General features: G+C 46.0%; 1 protein-coding gene across 6 annotated transcripts in view; it reads left to right on the top strand.

Annotated features, from left to right (window-relative positions):
• Cdk6 (cyclin-dependent kinase 6) overlaps positions 1-19,127 on the top strand; it is a 192,349-nt gene extending 173,222 nt beyond the window's left edge. For 4 of the 6 annotated variants that reach the window (XM_006236021.4, XM_006236019.5, XM_063285393.1 and 1 more), the window contains exons 6-8: positions 4,271-4,321; positions 8,219-8,354; positions 9,651-19,127. In XM_006236021.4, the coding sequence (XP_006236083.1) occupies positions 4,271-4,321; positions 8,219-8,354; positions 9,651-9,797 (334 nt within the window). In that variant the 3' untranslated portion in view covers positions 9,798-19,127. 6 annotated transcript variants of the gene reach the window in all.
• The last annotated feature ends 5,552 nt before the right edge of the window (positions 19,128-24,679 follow it).

Genomic DNA, 24,679 nt, shown 5'->3' with positions numbered 1-24,679 from the left:
AGCTGGGTGGTAGGAAGGGCAGAGTGGAGATTAGGAACGGACCTCGTGAAGAGGCAGCGGGTGTCTTCATGGTGCTGCTCTGTGAAGGCATGCTTCAGCAGTTAATTAGAGGGTTGCCTAAAGTGATCGTGGTTTGTGATGACAGTAATATAATGTAGGAAACTTGCGATCTTTGGTAATGTTCTAGGTAATAAAAAATGATTTTTTTTCCTTATGTATGTTAATCTTAGGAAGTAGCTATCTTTGTATTATATGACAATGTGTGTACAAAAGAAGTATCTTTGACATTTTGAAAAGTAGACTTCAGATTTGCTTCTTTCCATGGGGTATCTCTACTGCTGATTTTACCTTTAAATGATTTATTTAAAAGAACTAGCAGGTCTGTGATCAGACGGTAGATGGAGAAAGAGGTAAAATGGGTTTGCTCTGTTGGCCCTTCCTTTTGGGGGGAAATTACACCAGTTTTTTCTCTTGTGTGCCACTGGGTGCCATCAGACATCCCTGTCCATCCTCATTCTTCATGCGGGACCTCTCCAAGGTTCCTCTGGGTTTCTGGGACACACAGGCTTTCTCGGGCCACGCGGCGAAATAGAGTTTGAGGCTATATGGGCCCCATCTGATTTGTCTCTGTCTGGCCCCCTTTACTTCTTTCTGTCATTCTATTTATCTGTCCCTTCAGCCCTCTGCTTCGTTCCTCCCAGCTCAGGTCTTTGTCAGTAGGAAAGATGCAGCCAAGTCATCTCATTTCTCCTGGCTCCCACCCCCACTCCCACCCCCTTCTCTGTCAGTCAGCTGACCCGTTTCCATAGCTATAAAATGTCACCTAGGGGGCGACATTAAACCAGAAAACATGCTCTAAAGTCTCTGTCCCTTGAGGCTGGACACAGAGATAGCACAAGTGGCTGTGGAAGGCCTGGTCAAAAGTGCTGAGTTCAGCGTCTACACACACACACACACACACACACACACACACACACACACACACACATACACGTGGTTTATGTCCATACTTATCTGAAACATGCTGTTTGAACATGTTTAACTTGACTCAAGCGTGTCATTTGAGGATGCCTAGCACAGCAAAAGGAAATAACCACTCAATTACTACACTCAGCACGCACCCTTTTGTGTCTCCTCAGAATACACAGACTGGCCTCTGAGGTCTTTCTAAACCCGATAGCATCAAAGAAAGACTATGTCCTGAGGTCCTATACCTTCCTTGCCTCCTCTCTCCAGGTCCCACTTCTGCACATCAAGATTCAAGCATGATGCCACCATTTATTCTCGCTATCCACCACTCTCCCCGTGTGCGTAGATGGCCTTCTGTAGACTTAAACCAGCTCACGTGGACTATTCAAAATTCCCTTGTAGAAACTAGATTGTCCTAACATTTCCATCACATTTATAATTAGCGTCTTGACCTCTTCCCTCCAGCACGTGCCCATTTTCACTGTCTATTGATGATGTGTCTGCATCCAGTAAACCATTTTACTGGCAACTGACATTTCACTGCTCAGCGACTCTGTGTAACGCAAGACGCAAGCCAGACCGTATCTGCTGCAAAGCCAAGTGACAGGGTTCAGGGTCACGTTATGCACCAGATTTCTCCAAGGGGATGACACTCGTTCATTCTGGTACCCTGAGTTTCTGCGTCAGAGAAATTTCAGTCTCCACAGAGGACATTATCCTGAGTGTTCACAGAACAGGAGCTGTCACTGAGGCCCTGGTTGTTGCACTTGTGACTAAAGGAAGCAAGGGCTAATTAAAGATGGCAGGGCACCGTTCATCCTGTAGACCAAATCCAGCTGATAAGTACAGATAAGACCAGAGCAGAATACCAGGCCTGTGTGCCCCCTGATGGAACACGCAGCGGTAAAATGGGCATCCCCCCACCCCCAGAATGTCATGGAAAACTTCGCTGGGATAGAAGAGAGTCAAAAAGTCGGGGGGCTCAGTTTCCATGACCAGTGCTGATCCGACCTCCCCAAAACCTGCATATTGAAAGCATTTAACCTTCAGGACAGGCCACTAGATTAGGAGGTGGGTCCTTCACACATATTAGAGCTCAGCCAAGACAGGCCAGAGAAGCGCTTTCTCTTTCCACTGGGTCTCAAGGAAGCAAGAGGTGGGCTGTCACCTGACCCATCCTCCCTAACCAAGAGGAGTCCGTTCTGTTGTGTCTATGCCCCTTCCCTGGATTACGAGATTCCGTTCCAGCTGCCTGAATAGACAAGACACACACCCCAGAACAAGAGATAGATAGGCTTATTATTTTAAATAGTTCTGTAATACTCAAAGTAATTTCTCACCAGCCTCTATGGCCGCCCATGTTCATGAGAGGTGCTGCAGCTAGCGCAGTTACCTACCACAGAATCAGCTCACCAAGACCACTGGTACTCCTTCCTCTCCGTGTATAAACCTAGTTGACCTGGGACCCCTGACATTCAAGCCATTCGAAACACGGGTTTACTAAACCGGGGGTCAGTTATGTATTCCTAATTCTCACAATGCCATTCAGACTTTGCTTTCATAATGTCATGATTTACTCAGATATTAAGCAAACGTTTTGGGAGAAAATAAAAATTAGTTCTAAAAACTGTGTATTTGGTACTTTGAACAACACAAATTAAATATGTACAAAAGATTGGGTCCAAAAGGCGTGGCTTAAGGATCCAAGATGATCATTTTCTTACTCTGATAGTTGTAATACTACCCTTAGACTGAGTAGTGTTTTATAAACAGCAGGACTTTATCGTGCACTGTGCTTAAAGCTGAGAAGCCTAGGGTAAAGCCAGCAGGACCCCTAGCTAGTGAAGATAAGATGCTCTGCTTCCAAACGGGGAGGAAACACATCTTCCCTCCTCTTAGAGCATCCGTCCCATTCCCTCCACCTCTTCCCAGGGTTGCCCGACACCCACACTCGAACCGTAGCGGCAGCAAGTGGGTGTGCAGTGAGTGTTAGCTGGTGGGTTGCTTTGTTTCTTGTTGAAGTGGAGCAAGAATTTAAAGGCTCCGTGGAAATTCAGAGAGCAATCTGATTGCAGGATCCCATAGCGCTAGCTGGTGAAATGCCAGGATCCTCTGAATTACCCCCTCGCAGGGCCCCCTGCTGCTTCTCCCCAGTGGCTTAGCTGCAGAGAACTGAGCTGAGAGAAAGGATTCCAGCATAACCAACATAACCGTGAGATGCTCCACTCAGGCTTCAGGACGCATCTTCCCCTTTTACTTGGCTGTTTTTTGAGACCCGTTAAGGGCTAGTGTGTAGCAGCCTCAGTAATGGAGTGCACTCTTCTAATATGTGGGGTTTGTTGCCATCAACACATGCACACTTTATATAATTTAATATATGATAGAGTAAGAATATAATTCTTGATGGTAATCATAGATATTTTAAGTAGATTAGTATTAACAGAGCCAGTTACAGTGGCTTGGCACTAGGGAATCTGAGGCAGGAGGATGGTGCGTTTGAGGTTACCTTGAGTCCATATAATGAACACCAGGCAAGAGTGGGCTTTGAAGGGAGAGGCTCTGACTCAAAAATATACAAAAATTAAAGGAGAGTTGAGATTTACCTGTGTGCTACAGATGTGAGGTTATAATAAATAATGATAACTGTGTGTCACTTAGGGGAAAGAATTAGGGCAAAACTTACGGAGGAAGCTACAGATGTCCTCACCCTCAAAGGAATATTTGGTCTACTTGGGTAAACACCAGAAATGTCACAAAGGGAGTTTATTTCATTGCCCATGAAATGGTTGCTGTAGATAAGGACAGCTTTGAGTTCAGGACAGGGCACAGTTGCCTCAGAACATGTGACGGTTAGCAGCTACAGTACCAAGGGAAAGGAAGTTGAATGCCCCAGGATCCGGGATAGATAAGAAAGAGGCTTGCAAGGAAGTGCCCTGGGTGTGAGCCTCGGGACTCCCACATACCTTTAGTGGGAGGCTCAGACCAAGATGGACTCCGCCTTATTGCAAACTTATGCTGAACTCTAAAAGCTGGGCCTATAGACAGTGCGGTAGCCTTGTGGCTGCAAATGGCTGCAAGCACGATACAGTTCTGAACATGGGATAGCACAGCAAACAGGACAAGCCCTGCCGCAGCAAGGGAAGTACAAAGAAAGCCTCCCTTGACCAGAGAGGGACGATCACATTCTTCCTCCATCAGGAAAGGGCATTTTGCTCTCTGATGAACAATGCTAATAATGACAGACTGTTGGGATGTGATTTCAAGAAATGCCTGGTTTGAAGATGTTCTCTTTTTCTTGCAGGCCTCTTTTTCGTGGAAGTTCAGACGTGGATCAACTAGGGAAAATCTTGGAGTAAGTAATACTTAAAAACCGTCCACCACATGAGACATTTGCCGTGGCTTTCCTCTGATGTTCTTCTTTCTCTCCTGTCTTTTCTTGCTCCAAGCTGCTGCTGCAGACAGTCTGACTGGTTGTGTGACAAGCGGGGACAAGGTAGAAGAGCTGTGTCACGTGGGGGCCGGTCACGACGCATAGCCTCGATGCTGTGCCCTGAATGCTTTCGTGCTGCCTGGGTGGGTCTTTGCTGCTTCTCCAAGCTTGGCTGAGCTCTGAGAGCCCCCCGCTCCATGGTGCAGATGTGTTATCCCGCTTGCAATCGCATCAAATTTACCTCTCGTAAGAGATGGGACACTCGGTGGCTTAGGACCCCAAAGACCAAATAGACCTACATCCAGTTCCTGTTGAGAATCCCCGATTGTTCCCGTTCGTTTTGTTTTGCATTCCACAGCCGAGGACAGAACGCTAGGCAGTCACATCGCCCACCCCAGAACACCAAAATAGGGAATGAAGGGTAGGTTCTCATCTTAGTCTGTGGCTGAGAAATTTGTGAGAGGAAGTCACACGAAGGGCCCTACAGTGGGTTCACTGCACCATGCCCAGCTCTTAATTTTTTTTTGCCCGATTGATGGAAGGGGCTCCAGTTTCTCCGTGCAGTCTGTTCTCGGGCTCACCCACCGCTTCCGGCTGTCTGTTCCATCACTCTCCAGTGATTTGCAAACTTCATTTGTACCTACATGTTTGTGCATGTGAGGATGCGCGGGCTTTCATGTCACTAGAATGTAGCCGGGGCCTCTCTTCTCGCAAGGTGTGCTGCGTGGCATCCCTTTTGGATGTGGGCTTTTGCCCGGTCCCCACCCCAAGAGAGGTAAAAATGGAAAGAGATGGGGCCCTGGCTAAAAATCACCACCGCTAACACTTTTATCAGTCTCCATCGCAAGTGCTTTTCATGGAATTTAAAACCCTCGGCCCTCATCCAGATAGTGCCCCTACAGAATGGCCTGTTTAACTGTGACTGCTCAAGCCTGGAACCCAACCCAAAGCTGAGGTTCTCTCAGGAACTGGAATCTGTTCCCAGTGCTTCGAAACTGAAAGAACATTCTCTGGCTTTGATTTGTACATTGGGGAGGTGTTCTGTTTTGTTGTTGTTGGTTTGGTCTGGTCTGGTCTGGTCTGGTCTGGTCTGGTCTGGTCTGGTCTGGTCTGGTCTGCGGATTTCCCAGGCCCAGAACCTCCTCGACTGATAGCCCTACAAAGTGGACACTTTCTCTGCCAAGCTCTTGTTACCCTGCCTGTGCATGGCAAACCTCTGTCGCTAACCACTGGACTCGTATAATTTCCCCTGAGACTGTGGAACGTGTCCTGTACCCATGCGATCGGCAAAGAGGGATCCGGGAACGTAAATGTTCTAGTATGGCCCTGTCGAAAGGAAAGGGCGATCTTGGTGGCATGTGAGACCATCACTGGCTCTCTCTTCCTCATATCTCATGGGATTTCCTAACCACCTCCAGCATACAGTCCGTGGACCCTCAGACCATGAAGCCAATGTGGTAGGACAGAAGGGACATTTTGCCTGTCCCGTGGGAAAGCCTGCGTGACTTTTGGCCAAGGCCTGACACTCCCACGTAGCTAGCAGGAAAACAGCTAGAAATCCTTGTGTGTTTGGTGCCTTTAGACTACAACTCCATGGACTCTGGCTTTGCTTCATTTCTCTGCACGGCGCTCCCGACAGATAAAGGGACAATGCTGCACCCTAGTGTCACTCACTGCTAAACCACTTAAAAGATTACTTCCACCACAGCTGTTGATAGATCCTGTGCCCTGCCGGTCGTCTGACGTTTCTATACAATGGAGTACAGAGAACCGAGACTGGGCGAACGGCGTGTGACCTAGGCAGGCGTCCTCCTTCCTCATTCTTCTGTCTCTCCATCCCTGCAGTGAGGTGGCACTCCTGACCTGTATGTCTCTCACAGCTTTTTATAGGAGTCAGAAAGGACAATAGGCTCAGCCTATTGAGTTTTATTTGTATGTATGTATGTATGTATGTATGTATGTATGTATGTATGTATGTATGTACCCATCGTGCATTATGTGTAGTTAATACATATTTACATATCAGACAGACTGTTTCTCTGAAACTGTTTGGCTTCTGATGGCTCTATTCGTAAGATTTCAAGTCTATGGGTATGTTCTGAGCTAATAACACTCAGGAGGCTGAGGCAGAAGGATTCTGAGCTTGAAACCAGCCTGGGATGCGTAGTGAACACCGTCTCAAAAGGAAAGATGCTGTCAGTAAAGTGATTTAAATTCTAGGCACCATTATAATCGGCTGCTAAGTGACGGATGATGAGGATGTACTAAATAAAGCCCTTGTATAAAAGGGAAGACATTTCAAACTGTCTGTAAGAAGTCTTCTTTCCTCCTCTGCCGTATCCCGTTCTTTCCACACCCATCCCTGGGTTACCTTTCATGGTTATCATGATATTTTTACCCCTTCGTTGCCCACTATAGACCCAACAATTGTATGTTGCCCGAGTTGTGAGTTTGCTCATCGATCCAGGAAGTGTATCCATGGGTCTTTGTATGCCTGAGGACTGTGACTGTCTGCAGATGCCCAGTGGGGACAAAGTTAGTGTCTTGCCTCAACACCCGGGGGCATGTGCACTGGCAATGGTGAAGCTGTTCTTTCCTGGGAGGTCTGTAACCTGGGCTCTGTAAAGGGGAGGGAACAGTGGCAATGCGCTGTAGGTCCTGTGACATTTACTACCTCCCTTCCTAAAAGATGCTTATGACCACGCCTTCTGGGCCTGCGCATCAGGAAGTACAGAGCAGGACCTTAATTCAGGCCAGCGCCATTTAATTGCTATATATCCTGTCCACTGTTTTTTCAGTTCAGAGTTATTACACAGAGTCAGTGCACGGTCCAAATACACTTAGCACCTATACATAAACTATAAGTAATACTACATGTGGATAAATCACATAGGGCCACCTGCTTACCATTAATAAGTAACAAGTGGATATTGGCTGCATGTACTGTGTTCCAGGGACTATAATGTCCCGTTTCAATAAATTACTGCCAACCCTCGTTGTAACCAGCAATTACCACTGTCACGTACATAAAGACACCAGAGCTCATAGTCATGTAATTTGTCCTTACCTGTCAGTTAAGTGCAGGTGCTGAGTTCAAAGCCACATCTGCCTCTTTCCAAAGCATGAGCTCCTGTTACGGCTTGCTGTTTCCTCCACGTTTCTGACCCCAGGATGGTAGTCAGGGGAACTCTAAATGATCCCCCTTTTAACTGACTGTATTTCTCACTCTGAGAGACTGTTACACGGTGCTTGTATAAAACAGGCCTGATGTACTTCTTAACCCTACTATTGAGTCTAATTTATGTAACGGTTTAGAAAAATTATGCTTTAACTTAAGAGCCTTAGCCAACGTAATGCGTGTAGTCGTAAGCCGAGCTGGTTGAGCTTCGGGAAAACACGTCTTCACAGAGCTATTGTATCAGAACACAAAGCAAAGCTTCAGATGTAGGTGAGGGTACTGTATGTCCAGGTGAGCAGCCTTCTGAATAGCAGACCCTGCCGTCAATACACCCGGACTTACACCGTGGGGCACACCCCGCCCCATCGCCACGCCAGGACTTACCCCTGGCTACAGAAGTGCCATTCACATGCACCCCTTCCATTGGGCATCTGCTGCGTCTGTCAGACTTCCCTCGGTGAAGCTTGTGGTGGTATCCCCTGAGTTTGTGCGGTGTGGCAGTAGGGTAAATGAGAAGTCCTTTCTGTCACAAGGTGAGGTTCTCCCCATGCTGCCCTATAGCATTTGCCCGCTCTGAGCTATGGTAAGGAAGGTCTCCGCGTGCTTACTAGTGCTCACACTCCCGTCTGGTTCTTCTCTAGCGTCATCGGACTCCCAGGAGAAGAAGACTGGCCTAGGGATGTTGCTCTTCCCAGACAGGCTTTTCACTCCAAATCTGCCCAACCCATCGAGAAGTTTGTGACAGACATCGACGAGCTAGGCAAAGACCTCCTTCTGGTAAGTTCCTGGAACGTTGTCGGCTTGTGCCATTGGGACAGCATGACAAGCAGTGTTTCAACCCTCAACCACGTGACATGGGAGGCTGTACTCTTTTCAGTGGATTCTGTTTCCTGCTGGTGGTTTTCGATTCCGCACTGTCTTTCTAACCCAGCTCTCAACGCCTTATTTTGAAGGCGTATTTGGACACAGAAAGACTCCAGGTTCCTTGGGCCTAAGCTTCTTGACACGAAAACTCTCGTTTCCTCCCTTAAAGTTTCGTGCCACTTGAAGCAACGTGCTAGTCACATCTTTGCAAAACTCTCCCCCCAGAGAACCAACTAATGATACTTGTAGTGATTGATTTACTGAATAAGTATTTTGTGTGCCATTCACATATAAGATATCCCATTAAAAACTAAGATCCTAGAGCTGGAGAGGTGTCTCAGCTCTCAAGAATATGTATCATTTTTGCAGAAGGTCCAAGGTCAATTCCCAGGACCTGTATCAAGAAACTTACAACAGCCTGTAACTCCAGCCCCAGAGACAATATTTGGGCCCCACAGGCACCTGGGTTCATGTACACATTCCTACACACAGAGACACGTATACTCATACTTAAAATGAAGGGGTTTCTTTTTCCCTTTAAAAAAAAACAAGCACCTTTGTATTTTGAAACTCAAACTCCTCATTGTGCATAATGTCCCTCCTTCAGACACAGAAGGCCCTTCCTTGTCACTGCTCTGCTCTTGGAGTCAGAGCCCAGTGAGTAATAAGTCTGTTATTAACCTCCTGAATTAGGAGCGTGTACTCTTGATTCAGACTGCGGGCCAATCAAAACATGTGTGTGGAGGTTGGGGATATAGCTCAGTGGTAGAGCGCTTGCCTAGCAAGCACAAGGCCCTGGGTTCGGTCCCTGCTGCCAAGGCCAGAGAGGCAGCAGAACCTCGAGCCATGTTTCCTCATGGAGGCAAATAGAAGCATGATCGAAGGCCTAGGTCAGTTATGTGGTCAAGGGCAACCTGAAGAAAGGTGAGAGAGACTCTTCCTCCCAGCCTGCCGAAAGTATTCAACCCTTGAATAAGTCGTAATTCCAGAAGGTCAGATATCAGGTAATCAGAGTAATTATTTTTACGGCCGCCGCATTGATCGTCCTGCTGTTTAATTTAGTTCACTGTCCTGCTGGTGATTTTGCTCCTCCAGCAGAACTGTGGAGAAATTTTAGCCGCCTTTTCCAAGACTGTGTCCCCAAGGTGCAGCGTTCACGCACATTATTTGCCGAGATAGGTTTCACACCACATGTTCTCTTGGTTGCAGAAATGCTTGACGTTTAATCCAGCTAAAAGAATATCCGCTTATGGCGCCCTGAATCACCCGTACTTCCAAGACCTGGAGAGATACAAGGACAACCTGCATTCTCACCTGTCGTCCAGCCAGAGCACCTCGGAGCTGAACACAGCCTGAGGCTCCCCGGGGATGCCGCTAGCTCGTCATCTGAACACACTGGTGTCCCCCAGGCAAGCCTTGCAGAGCAGTTACAGACTGCTGGCTGAGGACCCTTCTAGCTGCCAGCTTCTGGGTGGGCTCTGCCTCACCAAGGAAACCACCTAGTTTACTGTTCAGAGATCAATGCAAGAGCGATTGCAGCTTTACGTTCATACACGTGTTTGTTTGTCTGTCTGTTTCAAGAACCTGGAAGACTTCCAGAAGAGAAGCTGCTGACCAATTGTGCTGCCATTTCGTTTTCTAACCTTGAATGCTGCCAGTGTAGAATGGGGATCCAGGCCCAGCGGAGTTATGATGTAATCTGCCTGCAGCTGCTGGGCCTGCTTTGGTACTTGTGAGTGTGTGTGTGTGTGTGTGTGTGTGTGTGTGTGTGTGTGTGTGTGTGTGTGTAAGAGACGGGGGAAGGGAGAGAGAAAGATCCCTGATCTCGTAAAGTGTTACTTTTTCGTAGACAAGAAGAATAAATGAATTTTAAAGAAAGAGTAGAGGTGACTGATAGTTACGAGGGCTTGTTCAGTGAAAGGTGATTCACAGTGGAGTCTTGTCCAGTGAGGAAGGTGAGCGAGCCTAAGTCCTCAGCATTTCCTTCCTGTCCAAAAGCTTTTGCTAGCAATAAACAATAAAGGTTTAGATGCCACAAAAGGGGGAGGGGAACCCCAGTATCTTTCAAGTGACTGTTTAAGGGATAGATTCTTCTATTTACTCTTTGGAAAGCTGAACTTATGTGTCCTGAGTGCTGTATGCAGTACAGTAAGTACTTAATTGTTTCTTTTGGGAAAGATGCTATAAGCATCTTATTACTTGCGATAGATTTAAAGAGTGAGTGTACCTCAGGTAGGTTTTAAAGATCGAGTGCCTATGTTCTCTGGTTTGAAATGTTATCCTTTCCTTGCATCTCTTGTTACTTTGTTCTTGGTTTTAGGGAACCGCTTCCTGCTCTGACTAGAGATAGGAGCACCATTTAGCTCTCTCCACCTACCACCACGGCTTCTAATTAATATTCCTGCGATTGCCTTGTTAATGAGAGATCGCCCAGCTGCCCCCAGCCAATTGCCGTCATACCGTCTTTAACCGAATGCTTTGCAGAGGGCCTGGCTTTGGGCAAATGGCTCTGATTCCGCAGTCTTCCCACACGCCATCACCAAGGTCCCGTAGGCAGCGCAGAATGCTTGCTCTGCGTGCACCCAGCACATAGATCGCAACCAACTGTCACTCGGTGTCTCCTATTTCTATAGTGTATGTTGTAAGTAATGTCTGAGGGAACGCCTTTTCCCCTCTTTTAGAGATAACTATTTACTCTCTAAAGTGACCTCTCTGTCCATTCCCCAGGATGTGGTTTTTTTTTTTTTTTTTTTTTTTTTTCTGGTGCCTCGTGCTGAGCCCTGCTCTCTGCAGAGCTAACCTAGCCTGTAAACAACTGTACTTCACTGTTCTCTCTGGGTCCTGTACAGTCCATGCCACCTTTGCCTTATTATCCGCGGCTGAGTGCTAAGCTGGCCCCGCTCCGTAGAATGTGTAGAAAAGCAGCTTTGGGGGGAGTTCAGCTGCGTTTTGAATCGTGTCTGAGTGCATGTGAGTAAAAGGTAGATCTTGTTTCAGTGTAGAACTCTGAAAGGGCAGCTGATGTTTCTTTCACACAGTAGGATAGGCTTCAGATGGTGTTTATATATATTATGGAGCCTTACTGGGTTCTTTGCCGCTGAAAGGTGCATGTGATTGCTTTGTATGGAGAAGAATTTGATGTCTTTCCTGAGAGCTTTGGAGGTTGGGATTTTTTTTTTTTATGACATTACATTCTTCCTATTCAGTATCTCAAGGAACAGGATTTTTTTTTTCCAAAAGCAAAATTTAAAAAGACAGAAGATAGGCCGCGAAAATATTCTGCACTTGGTCATTCCAGCACTAGGCTGTGCTGTCAACACTGTCAAACCTGAGACAGAAATCAGCCCAGAGCCTCTGGGACAAAAGTCTACTCTAGGTCCCACTTGGAGGGTGAGTTTTCTGCCTTGTCATTGAACAAGGCCCACAATAGAGACATTTTTGCTAGAACCTGGAAATGGAACATAAAACTCACTACATCAAGGCCTAGTCCATTTTATTTTAGCATCCATGTGCTAAAGTGAAAATAATTTTGAGGGTTTCGCTTTAGCCAAAAAAGAAAAAAGAAAAAGAAAGAAAGGAAAAAAAGTTGTTTTCCTTAGCTTTGCTCAAGAAAAAATACAGCTCTTCTAAACCGGAATCTTCCCGTATTCTCTAGAGTTTTCAAGTATAGAGTTTAACTTCATTTCTAAATAGTTTTGTTTTGGCTTTTGGGGAGGTGGGGTAGTGGGAGGTTGATTTTGGTTTTTTAGATTTGTGTGTGTTTGTGTGTGTTTATGTGTTTGGCTTTTGGGTTTGTTTGATTGGTTGGTTAGTTTGTTTGTTTTGGCTTTTCTAGACAGGGTTTCTCTATGTAGCCCTGGCTGTCCTGGAACTTGCTCAGTATACCAGTCTAGCCTTAAACTCAGAGATCCTTCCTCTGCCTCTGTCTCTAGTGTGCTTGGACTAAAGGCATGAGCTGTCGCCCTCACCCCACCCCTGGCTTAGAGTAGTATTTTCAAAGCATAAACATTTGGGTAATAGAAACTTGGCATATTGTGCAAGGGATGGTGCGGAAAGGGCACCCCAGCATATCTGACTTCACATCTCTGCCCCAGCTCTTCGTCCTTATAGGTGCTCTCTGGATATATGTCTCTACATCGGGCTCACACCTCTGAACCCCAATTTTCACATAAGGAGACTTGCCATTAGGGTCCTTAGTAGCACAGAGAAGCATATAGTAGACTGAAGAGTTTACCCAGCGCATCCTTATACGGCCTCGTCCATTCACATGCCTTTGTCAGAATCTATCCAGTGATTTCACTGATGAGACCCTACTGCCTGAGGATCTGCTGAAGCAGCTTTCGGTAGGAGTAGTGCAAGATTATGCCTGGTAGCTTCCGTTCAGTGTTTGGTTCCAAAGACTCCAGCATTTATAGGACCGGCTGCAATTCTAACAACCTCTTAAAGGATTTGAGGCCGGTTCTCCAGTTAGGCCCCCAAACCATCACAGGCAAGGAGTTCTAGCCAGCCAGCCTTAGAAACACAGTCCCTAAGTACCTGAGAGCACCCAGTGGGCTGCAGCCTCCTACTTGGTCCCTCTTTAAAGAAGACAGACATTCAAGCAATGGAGGAACTGTTCAGTTAGCTTGGGGCCATTTCTGCACCCCCAGATTTTCATGATTTTTCTCTCAGGACCCACTCTGACCGGTAGACTTGAATTTAGCCTCAAGTGATTTACTAAAAACAGCTCAGAAGCTCAGTTAAAAAATAGAATCGCCACGTGGTCATTCTAAGTATAAATGAAGACTCCAGGATGTACTGGGTGCTGCTATCTCAAAGACAGTACTTTCCTTTAAATAGAAAGGTGTGTGTGCCTCCGGCCTGCAACGGGGCGCTAGCCAACTTGTTTGAGGAAGTCAATAGCAAACATTTTGAATTTTAAAGTATGTCCTAAGCTTGTTTTTTAAGTAACCATAGCTGCTCTCTTAAAAGCTGTCACTATTAAAGCCAGTCACAGCCATTCTCGTTGCAGGAGTTAAATCATGTCAACTTTCTAACATCACAGTTGTTTCAGTCTTCTGTCCAAAGAACTGCTCTTCTGGAGAAAACACGATTTTGTTTTTGTTTTTTGTCTTGGTTTTGTTTTTCCTGAGACGGGGTTTCTCTGTGTAGCCCTGGCTATCCTGGAACTCACTGTGTAGACCAGGCTAGCCTCGAACTCGTGTAGATCTACCCGCTAGGACTCAAGGCATGCACCACCATGCCGGCTGACTATTTTTTATGAGAAGCACAGAAGTGGCTCACATTTTCTTAAAGCACATTTTTGTCACATTACAGTAGAGTTCAGAAAAGAATAACATTAAAAGTCCCCATCCCAGTGTGACGCTTGTGTTAGCACATACTGATAGCCATCAGAATAATACTTGCCTGCTTGTGACAGGAAATGAAAGACATTGTATAATTTCCAAATCTTTAAAAAATACCAAAAAAGTAGGAACCGTATATTGAAAGGTCATTTTAAATTTTCCATGTGTTTCTAGCCATATACGTTTGCCTTTAAGTATATTCTAAGAAAAATTTCAGCACTTATGGGCTGGGTATGTCAAAATACACATTCTGTAGGGGTGCACAGAAATTGCTGGCACTCCTCCCTCAATTCATAAGAAGAGAACAGCTATCTGAAGCTATACTCACTATATATACACTATTAAAAAATAAATAAAAATTTAAAAGGCTTTTGCCTCTCGTGCAGGCTGAGGATGGACAGCTTATATAAGCCTTATCCAAAAAAATTAAAAAAAAAAAAAAAAAGCAGTCCTCTGTAATGTTCATGCTCACATCCGTGGGCTTCCCGTGAAAGGTGCTCATACATTCATCCTCACAATGGGAAAGCAATCGAAGCCGTAAGTCCTGGAATGATTAGTAATAGTGGTCCCTCAGACCCATGAGAACATAGGCCTTCATCTCCTACCAGCTGCCTTCCTATAGATGGGTTCCGTCCAGTTATGCAGGCCAGGCCTGGCTGGCACCTGCTGCCTCCCGCCTCTTCAAGCTAGGATTGCGTAGCTCAAGCAACCCCAACTCAGTCTTGGTTTTGGTTTTGTTCTTGTTTAAGGAAATAAGCTGAAACTACCCCTTTGACCTCCTGTCTTCTGAAAGAGAGGGGTTCCATTTTGACTGGTTTTCCTCAGTTTGATTTTTCAAATCCTCCTAATGAAGTACCAAACTACTTCTTTCTGATGCTTCCTTCTAGGGTTTTCGGCAAGTTGGTTAACTGAACGGACATCCAGTAGGATATTCCCACCTCTTTAGCCCTCACCCAGGCCTTTACAATTACTTAAGGGACATTTTTGATACACTCAAATTAATTGCAGTTCTAGGACATACAACTAAAAAAACTTCCCTGAAACCATCTGTGATCAGGACAGTTTCCTTAGAAATGACAAAACCCAAGTGCAAACTCTTAAATTCCAACTCCTAAACTTTGGGTTTTATATACATATGAACATAACAGCTTAGAAAGGAATGTGCATAAGGCTTTGGTTTTTCTACTCTCGAAGTCACTTTTATACTACATTTTAAATTCACCTTTTTTCCCCCTCAGAGACCCAGCCCCCCTGAACCAGTAGTAACAGTACACTGGGGATGAACAGACACAGTATTTCAGTTTCTGTGGGCTCACGGCTGCAGAAAGCAGTTTATTCCTCATGAGTGACAGACGCACACACACACAGAGCCTGCTTGACTTCACTCCAGAAAGACAGGCAGGCAGGCCTCAGTTATTTACACGGAATCAAAAAGCTACACAGACCAGGTGCTCAAGGCACTGAGAACTCTTTGGTCCTTTCAACCCTCTGCTCTCATTGAAGCAGATCTCAGGTTAAGACACACACACACACACACATACACCACATACACACCACACACACACCACATACATACATACCATACATACACACCACACACACACCACATACACACCATACATACACACACACACACTCTCACACACACACACACTCACACACACTCACACACACACACACACACACACACACCGGTTTGTGCTCTCTACCACCATGCTGGAGTTCCTGAACCTGATCCCACCCCCACCCCCCACCCCGGCTGAATGACAGGGGTGTGGGGCAGCGGATCTGGATCCAGCAGGATGTTGTGGGAGGACCAGTGACCCGCTGCATCTCAGAGCCATGTGCAGTGCCATCTTGGGAAGCAGGGTGCTCGAAAAGCACATAGTTGTCCTCGGACAATAATTACAGTTTGCTTGCTACTCGCTAGCTAACCCCAGTGTAGAGACGAGGGTTGCTATTCTGCAAGCCCTATATCAAGTGTCTCTCACTCAAAGTTTTGCTCTTTTTGGGGAGGGGGGGGTTGGTTAGTTAAAATGTATAATTTCTGTTTTTCTATCCTGATAAATGCATGGTGAAAAAAAATACCCCTGAAGATGTTTCATTTTTTTTTAAAAAAAAAAATCCTTCTACTTCAGTTGGCAAAAGTGTGTAAAACCCTGTACTTTCTACTTTCTTCTTTTTTTCTCCTGTAATGAGTAAATTATTCCTTGAACAGAAAGAGGATTTTCCCATTTGGAGGAAGCTTTCGTGTGAATCGTCAGGTCACACAATGTCTTTATTGGTGTTTTTAACGGGACGCACAGCCAAGCACTGAGCAGTCAGGAATTAAGTGTAGCTCTATTAATTTCTAGCTCAGGCAGGGTTCCAGCCAGATTCTCTTGGGAGCTAAGGCTGGGGGGGGGGGGGAACGGCGACCCTGTACTCTACTTGAAGTTTTCTAATCTTTAGTTCTATGGAATGCAATAACACATATTAGCCAGCAATATTCCTGTGGTCGCCGGCATCTCTTGAGTTTGACCATCAGTCTCTGGGTGATTAAAATAGATCCCAGCAATGATCCATTTCTTGACACTAGCCCTCAAGTCAAGTGTCTTTCCACTGTGGTCCTATTTGCAGCAATATATTCTTGTATATTTCAGTTCTTGCTTTTAACTCATTATTTTTCCTATGAACAGTAATAAATATATTAGCACATGGAATTAATAGCATTGGAACAGCACTTAGCAGATGGGGAATTCTTTATCAAGTTCCACATTTACATAAGTTATTTCTATTATTATTCATGTATATTATTTATTGCTAAGCCTCACACCAGTCCTGCGAAAGTGCAACTAAAGGCAGATGTTGGGACTTGGATTTAACGTCCCTTATCACAGTCTTCAACAAAATTTTCAGTGATACCCACAACATGCTGCGTGAGTTTTTAACATGATTGCTAGATTTCAGTAGGTTAGGCGTAATGCTTTTGGTGTCTAGATGTGCCGTTACATTAAAAGAGGCAAAGCACCGGAACTTGTAGCCGTTGCCCCTGGCAGAGGTCTGTTTAGCATAGTGTGACATTATTTATATCAAATGTTAAAGTAGCATGTAGAGGTTGCCTTTGTTAAGGGACTGTACCAGGTGACCTGCACAGTGAACTCTAGGCAGAGCAGGAGTCTGGGTGCTGCCTCCTGTCCGGTTGTGTGAAAAGAGCTGCTCCAAGCAATCTAGCACCCCCCACCCCTGTAGGTGTCCTGTGCAGTGGTGGGAATACATGGTACTGTGGAGAAGGGAGCAGTATGAGGGGTGTTCTGTAGGAACAGAACTGGCGGCTTATGACTTGAGGCTTCCTGACTGTGTTTTCAGATTTCAGGCAACTTGGCTGTACACAGAAGCAGTCCATCCTGGTAATAAAAACCTAGGGATTCCCAACCATTCAAAAGCCAGTTGCCTTTCTGCTGTTTCTGGTCTGAACCGAAGGTTAATGGGCAAGTGTTAGGCATAGAAGAGTAGTGTGTGTTAGGGCGCCAGTGCCATGACCATGCATGACCTGGCCAGTGCCAGGATGCATGTTAACAGTAGAGACTGTTACGGGGTTGTCCTTTCTAGATGTGTAGAAGTATGTTCTGCTTTGTGAGGTGTGTTTTGTTTCTGTGTTCCCATAGGGACTTGTTAAAACTTGCTTCTAGAGGCCTCAACAAAGCTGTAGTACACAGTAAGCTGCTTTCTCCTTTGACTTGTTCTTAGACTAGAAAATGTTTAAAGGTAAAAAGGAGTCTTCATTTGGACACTGAACTCGCCACTTTCCGGACTGAAATCATGTAGAGGTCACACACCTTAGATGGCAATCTAGGCTGTGTAAGCCAGCCCCAAGAGTCCAGCATCCTCACACTGTACTTACCAGGTCCTGCATCTCGTCCTTCCTTCCCCAAGGTGCTCCCGACCACGACCCTTGACCTGTCCCTTCGGTGCTCCCCACCTCCTTGGCTGAGACTTGGGCATCAGGTATGCAACGCGAAATGCTCTCGGCATCAAGTATGCCTGCCTAGGCCTGGCCGCCACCCCCACTTTGCCTTTGGCTACCCATAGTCAACAAGAGATAAAACCAGATGCTGGGCACAGAACGTACCCATGATGTCAGTCAGAAATGCCCTCAAGCATATTTCTGTACATCCTGATCTTTAAACCCAGTCATCATGCGGAGCATTCATTGTTGGCTGTAGTCCCAGGTTAAAAAACAGACAAACATTCCAGGCTGCTGTAGGCTGTCCATCCATCCACAGGCACTGCTTTCACCACGCTTCTTCATACTTGAAACTTGTTCTGCTATTTGGATTTCACGGTGCAGACATCAGGTGCGCATTCCCTCCGGGTGCATAATTGCTCTCATTCCATTTGCTCAGACTGCTACAGAATACTCTGTTTTGGTGCTTTGGGTTCAGCGGGTCAGAGAAGCACTGTGGGAAGTCACTGCCTAGAGCACGGTCTTAAAGCCTGTGGGCAGGAGTCCTTGTGTTGATGTTGCTTCTGCCCTTTTCTGGGCCCTCTAGATGGAGTTGCCGGTTTGGCCTGCCGGGGTCCACCTGAGAACTTTCTCTGAAGGGTCTATGAACCCTGTGCTGTATTCGAGGGTGAATGTGGCATCTCTCCTCTGGCAACCTTACCTTTCCGGGTTACTAGCCATCAGAAAAATGACCTAGGTTACATATAGCAAACAAGTGAATGGGCCAAGTAGACCTGTGTCACTCCATACAGCCCTCCAGAGGGAAAGGACCTGAGGGAAAGGATAGAAAGATATCTCTAAGTTCCCCTTCAAAGCCCTGAGCTGAAGGCCTTTGCTCCCTTCCTTGAACCTGATGAAAATACTAGTCAGTTTATCCAAGCCCTTCCCACTTAAAAGAATGGGAAAGTAGAGGCATATGATTGTCGGGGTCACCCAAAGGCTACAACCTCTAGCCATGGGGGATTTCGTAGATGTCCATCTTTAAAAGCAGCTCAGGTAAGGGGTGACTCCAGGTTTCCCGTAGGCATCTTAATGTGGGACTTCCCTGGAGAGGGAGAGCTACAGTGTTCATTCTATATCAGAGGGCAGGAGAGGAAACCAGCAGGAAATGGGAGGGTTACAGATCAATACTCCTTTGGAAACTGGATGTCTTAACTGGGTGCTAGAACGCAAACTTATGTATTTATTGTCTGGTCATTGAATTCATTGCCTTTCAAAACCATTGTTCAAATGTCACTATCCATTGGACTCACTTGCGTGCCAGCCGAATTGGTTGAAACCAAACCAGAGAGTGGTTTGTCCATTTGCCATACCTTTTGTATTTCTTACAATAAAAACATGTTGGTAGCAAATAAAGACAGCAATTTCAGACTCCTTCCTTAGAGGCGGATTGCCCTGCTGGCTGTTCCTGTCGTTAACCTGAGTGACTGCGTTGCAGTAACATATCGCATAGTGCATATGCGAGCATGGCATGCGTAGTAGGGCTTTTAAAAACGAGATTCCTTACCAAGACTGTGTTTTGCATAGAAGCAGCTCGCTGAGTTTACAATTCATTCAACAAATGCTCAGTAGTTGACTATGCTAAATGCTTTACATGGGAAAAAAATAATGGAGGCAACACTGGGGAGCTTGCAGTTGAGAGACAGCACCGTGGAAAAGGGTTCTATCACCAAACTAGTAAGGTAGAGATGAGCAAGGGTTTCATAGACTGAGGGGATGCCTTAGTGGATACGCACCTGCTATGCAGGCATGAGGCACCACATTAAAACTTCCGGCACTCACATTAAAAACAAAAAACTCGGTATGGCTGCTTGTACCCGTGACCTCACCCCCCACCCCCAGCATTGGATGGCAGAAGACAGGTAGATCTGGGAATCCGGTGGGCAGCCAGCCTAAATGTAACAGGTAAGCTCTAGGTTTGCAAGAGACCTTGCCTTATAGGAGTAAGGCACAGAAGGACATCCGGTGCCTTCGTGGCACACCCAGGCACATACCTGCACACCCGTGTGTATGAACTACAGAAGCATGGAAAGAAATTTAGTGAGGTTCCCTGAGGAGTGGGGTGACGGTTCAGTCAGTAAAACGCTGGCATGAGGGCCGGAGTTTGGATCACCTGCAATCATCTCTAATTCTGCTTCCAAGAAGGCAAAGACAGATACCACGCTAGAACTCAAAAGAGCCAGACCATCTGACCAGTCAGCCGGCCAAGTTCAGGAGACCCTCCCTGTCTCCAGAAGTGGGGAGCAATGGCAGAGGACACAGATGTTGACCTCCAGCCTCCCCCACGAGTGTATGGGGGACAAAAGAGGGTTTGCAGAAATGAGTCTTGAGAACACTCAAAGACCAGGATTTGCAGATTACAGGGACAAGTACTCCAAATATGTATAGGCCCACAGAGAAAGAGGCAGGTGTCTTAGTCAGGGTTTCTGTTCCTGCACAAACATCATGACCAAGAAGCAAGTTGGGGAGGAAAGGGTTTATTCAGCTTACACTTCCACATTGCCGTTTCATCACCGAAGGAAGTCAGGACTGGAACTCAAGCAGGTCAGGAAGCAGGAGCTGATGCAAAGGCCATGGAGGGATGTTTCTTACTGGCTTGCTTCCCCTGGCTTGCTCAGCTTGCTTTCTTATAGAATCCAAGGCCACCAGCCCAGAGACAGCACCACCCACAATGGGCTTGAACCTCCCACCTTGACCACTAGTTGAGAAAATGTCTTACAGCTGGGTCTTGTAAAGGCATTTCCACAACTGAGGCTCCTTTCTCTGTGATAACTCCAGTTTGTGTCAAGTTGACACACAAAGCCAGCCAGTACAGCAGGTAAGGGCAGGAAGATCCAGGACATGGCCTGGAGTTAGGGGATTAGTACCATAACCTATAGAAAAGTACAGCCTGGAACACGGATGCCCGCATACGCAAACGTTCCTGGATCCTTTCCTCCAAGGTTATGCCCAAATAGATCCTTCCGTTATCTCCTGTGCTCGATTCCACTGAGATCCTTGTAACTTGTCACAGATTTTGCCCTTTGGAGTTCAGCCAGGTCCTACTTCCATGTTTTCTAGAGGAAAACAGATAGATGAGGAAGGTCCCAGAAGGTCGTGTTTGTTATTTAAGAACAATTCTTGGCTTTGATTACCCATCGTGAACATTCCTTTCAGAGCTTGAAAGTTAAATGCAGTTTGTAGCCTAGACAAAATAAAGGCAAGTCCCAATGGAAGGTTACAGGGGATTCTACTGGTCTGCAAAAACTTAGAGTTCACAAAATGCTGCTGTGTATTTCACTGTGCTCTTATCTGTTTATTATCCTTTAAAAGTGCGTGTGGCAAACCAGACACACTCAAACTAATAGAAGAAAAACTAGGGAAGCATCTGGAACACATGGGCACTGGAAAAAATTTCCTGAACAAAACACCAATGGCTTATGCTCTAAGATCAAGAATCGACAAATGGGATCTCATAAAACTGCAAAGCTTCTGTAAGGCAAAGGACACTGTGGTTAGGACAAAACGGCAACCAACAGATTGGGAAAAGATCTTTACCAATCCTACAACAGATAGAGGCCTTATATCCAAAATATACAAAGAACTCAAGAAGTTAGACCGCAGGTTAACAAATAACCCTATTAAAAAATGGGGTTCAGAGCTAAACAAAGAATTCACAGCTGAGGAATGCCGAATGGCTGAGAAACACCTAAAGAAATGTTCAACATCTTTAGTCATAAGGGAAATGCAAATCAAAACAACCCTGAGATTTCACCTCACACCAGTGAGAATGGCTAAGATCAAAAACTCAGGTGACAGCAGATGCTGGCGAGGATGTGGAGAAAGAGGAACACTCCTCCATTGTTGGTGGGATTGCAGACTGGTAAAACCATTCTGGAAATCAGTCTGGAGGTTCCTCAGAAAATTGGACATTGAACTGCCTGAGGATCCAGCTATACCTCTCTTGGGCATATACCCAAAAGATGCCTCAACATATAAAAGAGACACGTGCTCCACTATGTTCATCGCAGCCTTATTTATAATAGCCAGAAAATGGAAAGAACCCAGATGCCCTTCAACAGAGAAATGGATACAGAAAATGTGGTACATCTACACAATGGAATATTACTCAGCTATCAAAAACAACGAGTTTATGAAATTCGTAGGCAAATGGTTGGAACTGGAAAATATCATCCTGAGTGAGCTAACCCAATCACAGAAAGACATACATGGTATGCACTCATTGATAAATGGCTATTAGCCCAAATGCTTGAATTACCCTAGATCCCTAGAACAAACGAAACTCAAGACGGATGATCAAAATGTGAATGCTTCACTCCTTCTTTAAATGAGGAAAAAGAATACCCTTGGCAGGGAAGGGAGAGGCAAAGATTAAAACAGAGACTGAAGGAACACCCATTCAGAGCCTGCCCCACATGTGGCCCATACATATACAGCCACCCAATTAGACAAGATGGATGAAGCAAAGAAGTGCAGACCGACAGGAGCCGGATGTAGATCGCTCCTGAGAGACACAGCCAGAATACAGCAAATATAGAGGCGAATGCCAGCAGCAAACCACTGAACTGAGAATAGGTCCCCTATTGAAGGAATCAGAGAAAGAACTGGAAGAGCTTGAAGGGGCTCGAGACCCCAAAAGTACAACAATGCCAAGCAACCAGAGCTTCCAGGGACTAAGCCACTACCTAAAGACTATACATGGACTGACCCTGGACTCTGACCCCATAGGTAGCAATGAATATCCTAGTAAGAGCACCAGTGGAAGGGGAAACCCTGGGTCCTGCTAAGACTGAACCCCCAGTGAACTAGTCTATGGGGGGAGGGCGGCAATGGGGGGAGGGTTGGGAGGGGAACACCCATAAGGAAGGGGAGGGGGGAGGGGGATGTTTGCCCGGAAACCGGGAAAGGGAATAACACTCGAAATGTATATAAGAAATACTCAAGTTAATAAAAAAAAAAAAAAAAGTGCGTGTGGCTAGAGCTGATGGCACAACCCAAGTAGGGCGTGAATTGGTTGAGAAGGTGAGTGTACAGGGCAGTCTGGCTGAGGTCAGAGTCAATACAAAGGAGTTTGGTTCTTTTTACTTGACTCTGAGCTTATGAGAAACTGATAAAACTGAGATGCTACACAACGAAGCAAAAATGGTACCCAGTTGCTGATCCGCAGTCCCTTTGTTGTGAAGAGTATTGATGCGCTTAAATTAGACCTCAAGAATCACCTGGAAGCTCCCATTTTGGATATGCCTTTAATAGTTTTAGACCCTAAATTGTACTTTTTATTTAAATTTCTTTCTTTTAAATATTTAATATATGTGAGTACACTGTCGCTGTCTTCAGACACACCAGAAGAGGCATCAGAGCCCATTACAGATGGTTGTGAGCTACCATGTGGTTGCTGGGATTTGAACTCAGGACCTCTGGAAGAGCAGTCAGTTCTCTTAACTGCTGAGCCATCTCTCCAGCCCTTATTTAAGTTACTAAAGGAAGTATTCCTGATGGATACCGCTGTAATGCCAAGAATTTAATCTTCATTGGGAAGTTGAACTTTGGCTGGGGAGGCGTAGTAAACCCTTTAATCCCAGCACTCAAAGCAGCAGAGGCAGAGGTGAATTCCTGTGTAGCCGGCCAATCACAGCATTCCATTTTCATGAACAATGGGCATTTGCAGTGATACCTGATTGAATTGAGTCATTTTCTTCAAAATGGTGTATAAATAGATCCCTTGATTCTCACTGCTAGATGCTTTTAGGACCAAATGCCGTGAAGAAGTCGTTCCTCCCAAGAGGAACACTCCTCTATCGCTCGTGGGAGTGCAAACTTGTACAACCACTCTGGAAATAAGTCTGGAGGTTTCTCAGAAAATTGGGAATGGTTCCACCTCAGGACCCAGCTGTACCACCTCCTTGGCATATACTCCAAAATGCCCCACTATACCACAAGGGCACATGCTCCGCTATGTTCATAGCAGCTTTATTCATAACAAACAGAAACCAGAAACAACCCAGATGTCCCTCAGACAAAAGACGGATAAAGGAAATGTGTTTCATTTACACAATGGAATACTGCTCAGCTATCGTGACATCATGAGAATTGCAGGCAAATGGATGGGACTAGAAAATACCATCCTGAGTGAGGTAAACCAGACCGTGGGGGACATGCATGGTACGTATTTATTGGTAACTGGATATTAGCTATAAAGGACAGAATATCTATGATACACCCCATAGACCCAGAGAGGCTAAATAATGAGGGCCAAGGGAGGGTGCTTGATTCTCACTCAGAAGGAGGGAAAAATCGTCATTAGAGGTGGATGGAGGGAGGGAGCTGGGTGCGAGAGGATATGAGAAGGAGAATTCGGGAGTCGGGGTCAGGAGAGTGAGTGGAAATTGGTGGCTGGCAGGGTACATCTCTAGAACATGCCAGAGACCTGGGATGCGGAAGACTCCGGGAGTCTATGAGGGTGACTCTAGCTGAAACTCCTGTCAGCCTGAAATGGCCACCTCCTATAACCAGGCAGGACTCCCAGTGGAGAGATAAGGACACCAACCCACACACAAAACTCTTGACCCAAAATTTGTCCTGCCTATAAGAAGTGCAGGAACAAAGATGGAGGACAGACAGAGGGATGGCCAACCGATGACCGATCCAGCTTGAGAGCCACCCCACCAGCGAGCACCAACCCCTGACAAGACGAGCGATGCTCTGTCATGCTTGCAGACTGGAGCCTACCATGGCTGTACTCTGAGAGTACTGTACCCAGCAGCTGGCTGAAACAGATGCAGAGACCCACAGCCAAATAGTAGACAGAGCTCAGAAGTCTTGTGGAAGACTTGGGAAGATTGAGGGACCTGAAGGAGATAGAAACTCCACACGAAGACCAACAGAGTCAGCTAACCTGAACCCTAACC

This window comes from Rattus norvegicus, chromosome 4, assembly GCF_036323735.1.
Source record: "Rattus norvegicus strain BN/NHsdMcwi chromosome 4, GRCr8, whole genome shotgun sequence".
NCBI classification, from domain to species: Eukaryota; Metazoa; Chordata; class Mammalia; order Rodentia; family Muridae; genus Rattus; species Rattus norvegicus.
Note: the sequence above shows the minus strand (reverse complement) of the source record. Positions and strands in the feature narration are given on the sequence as shown.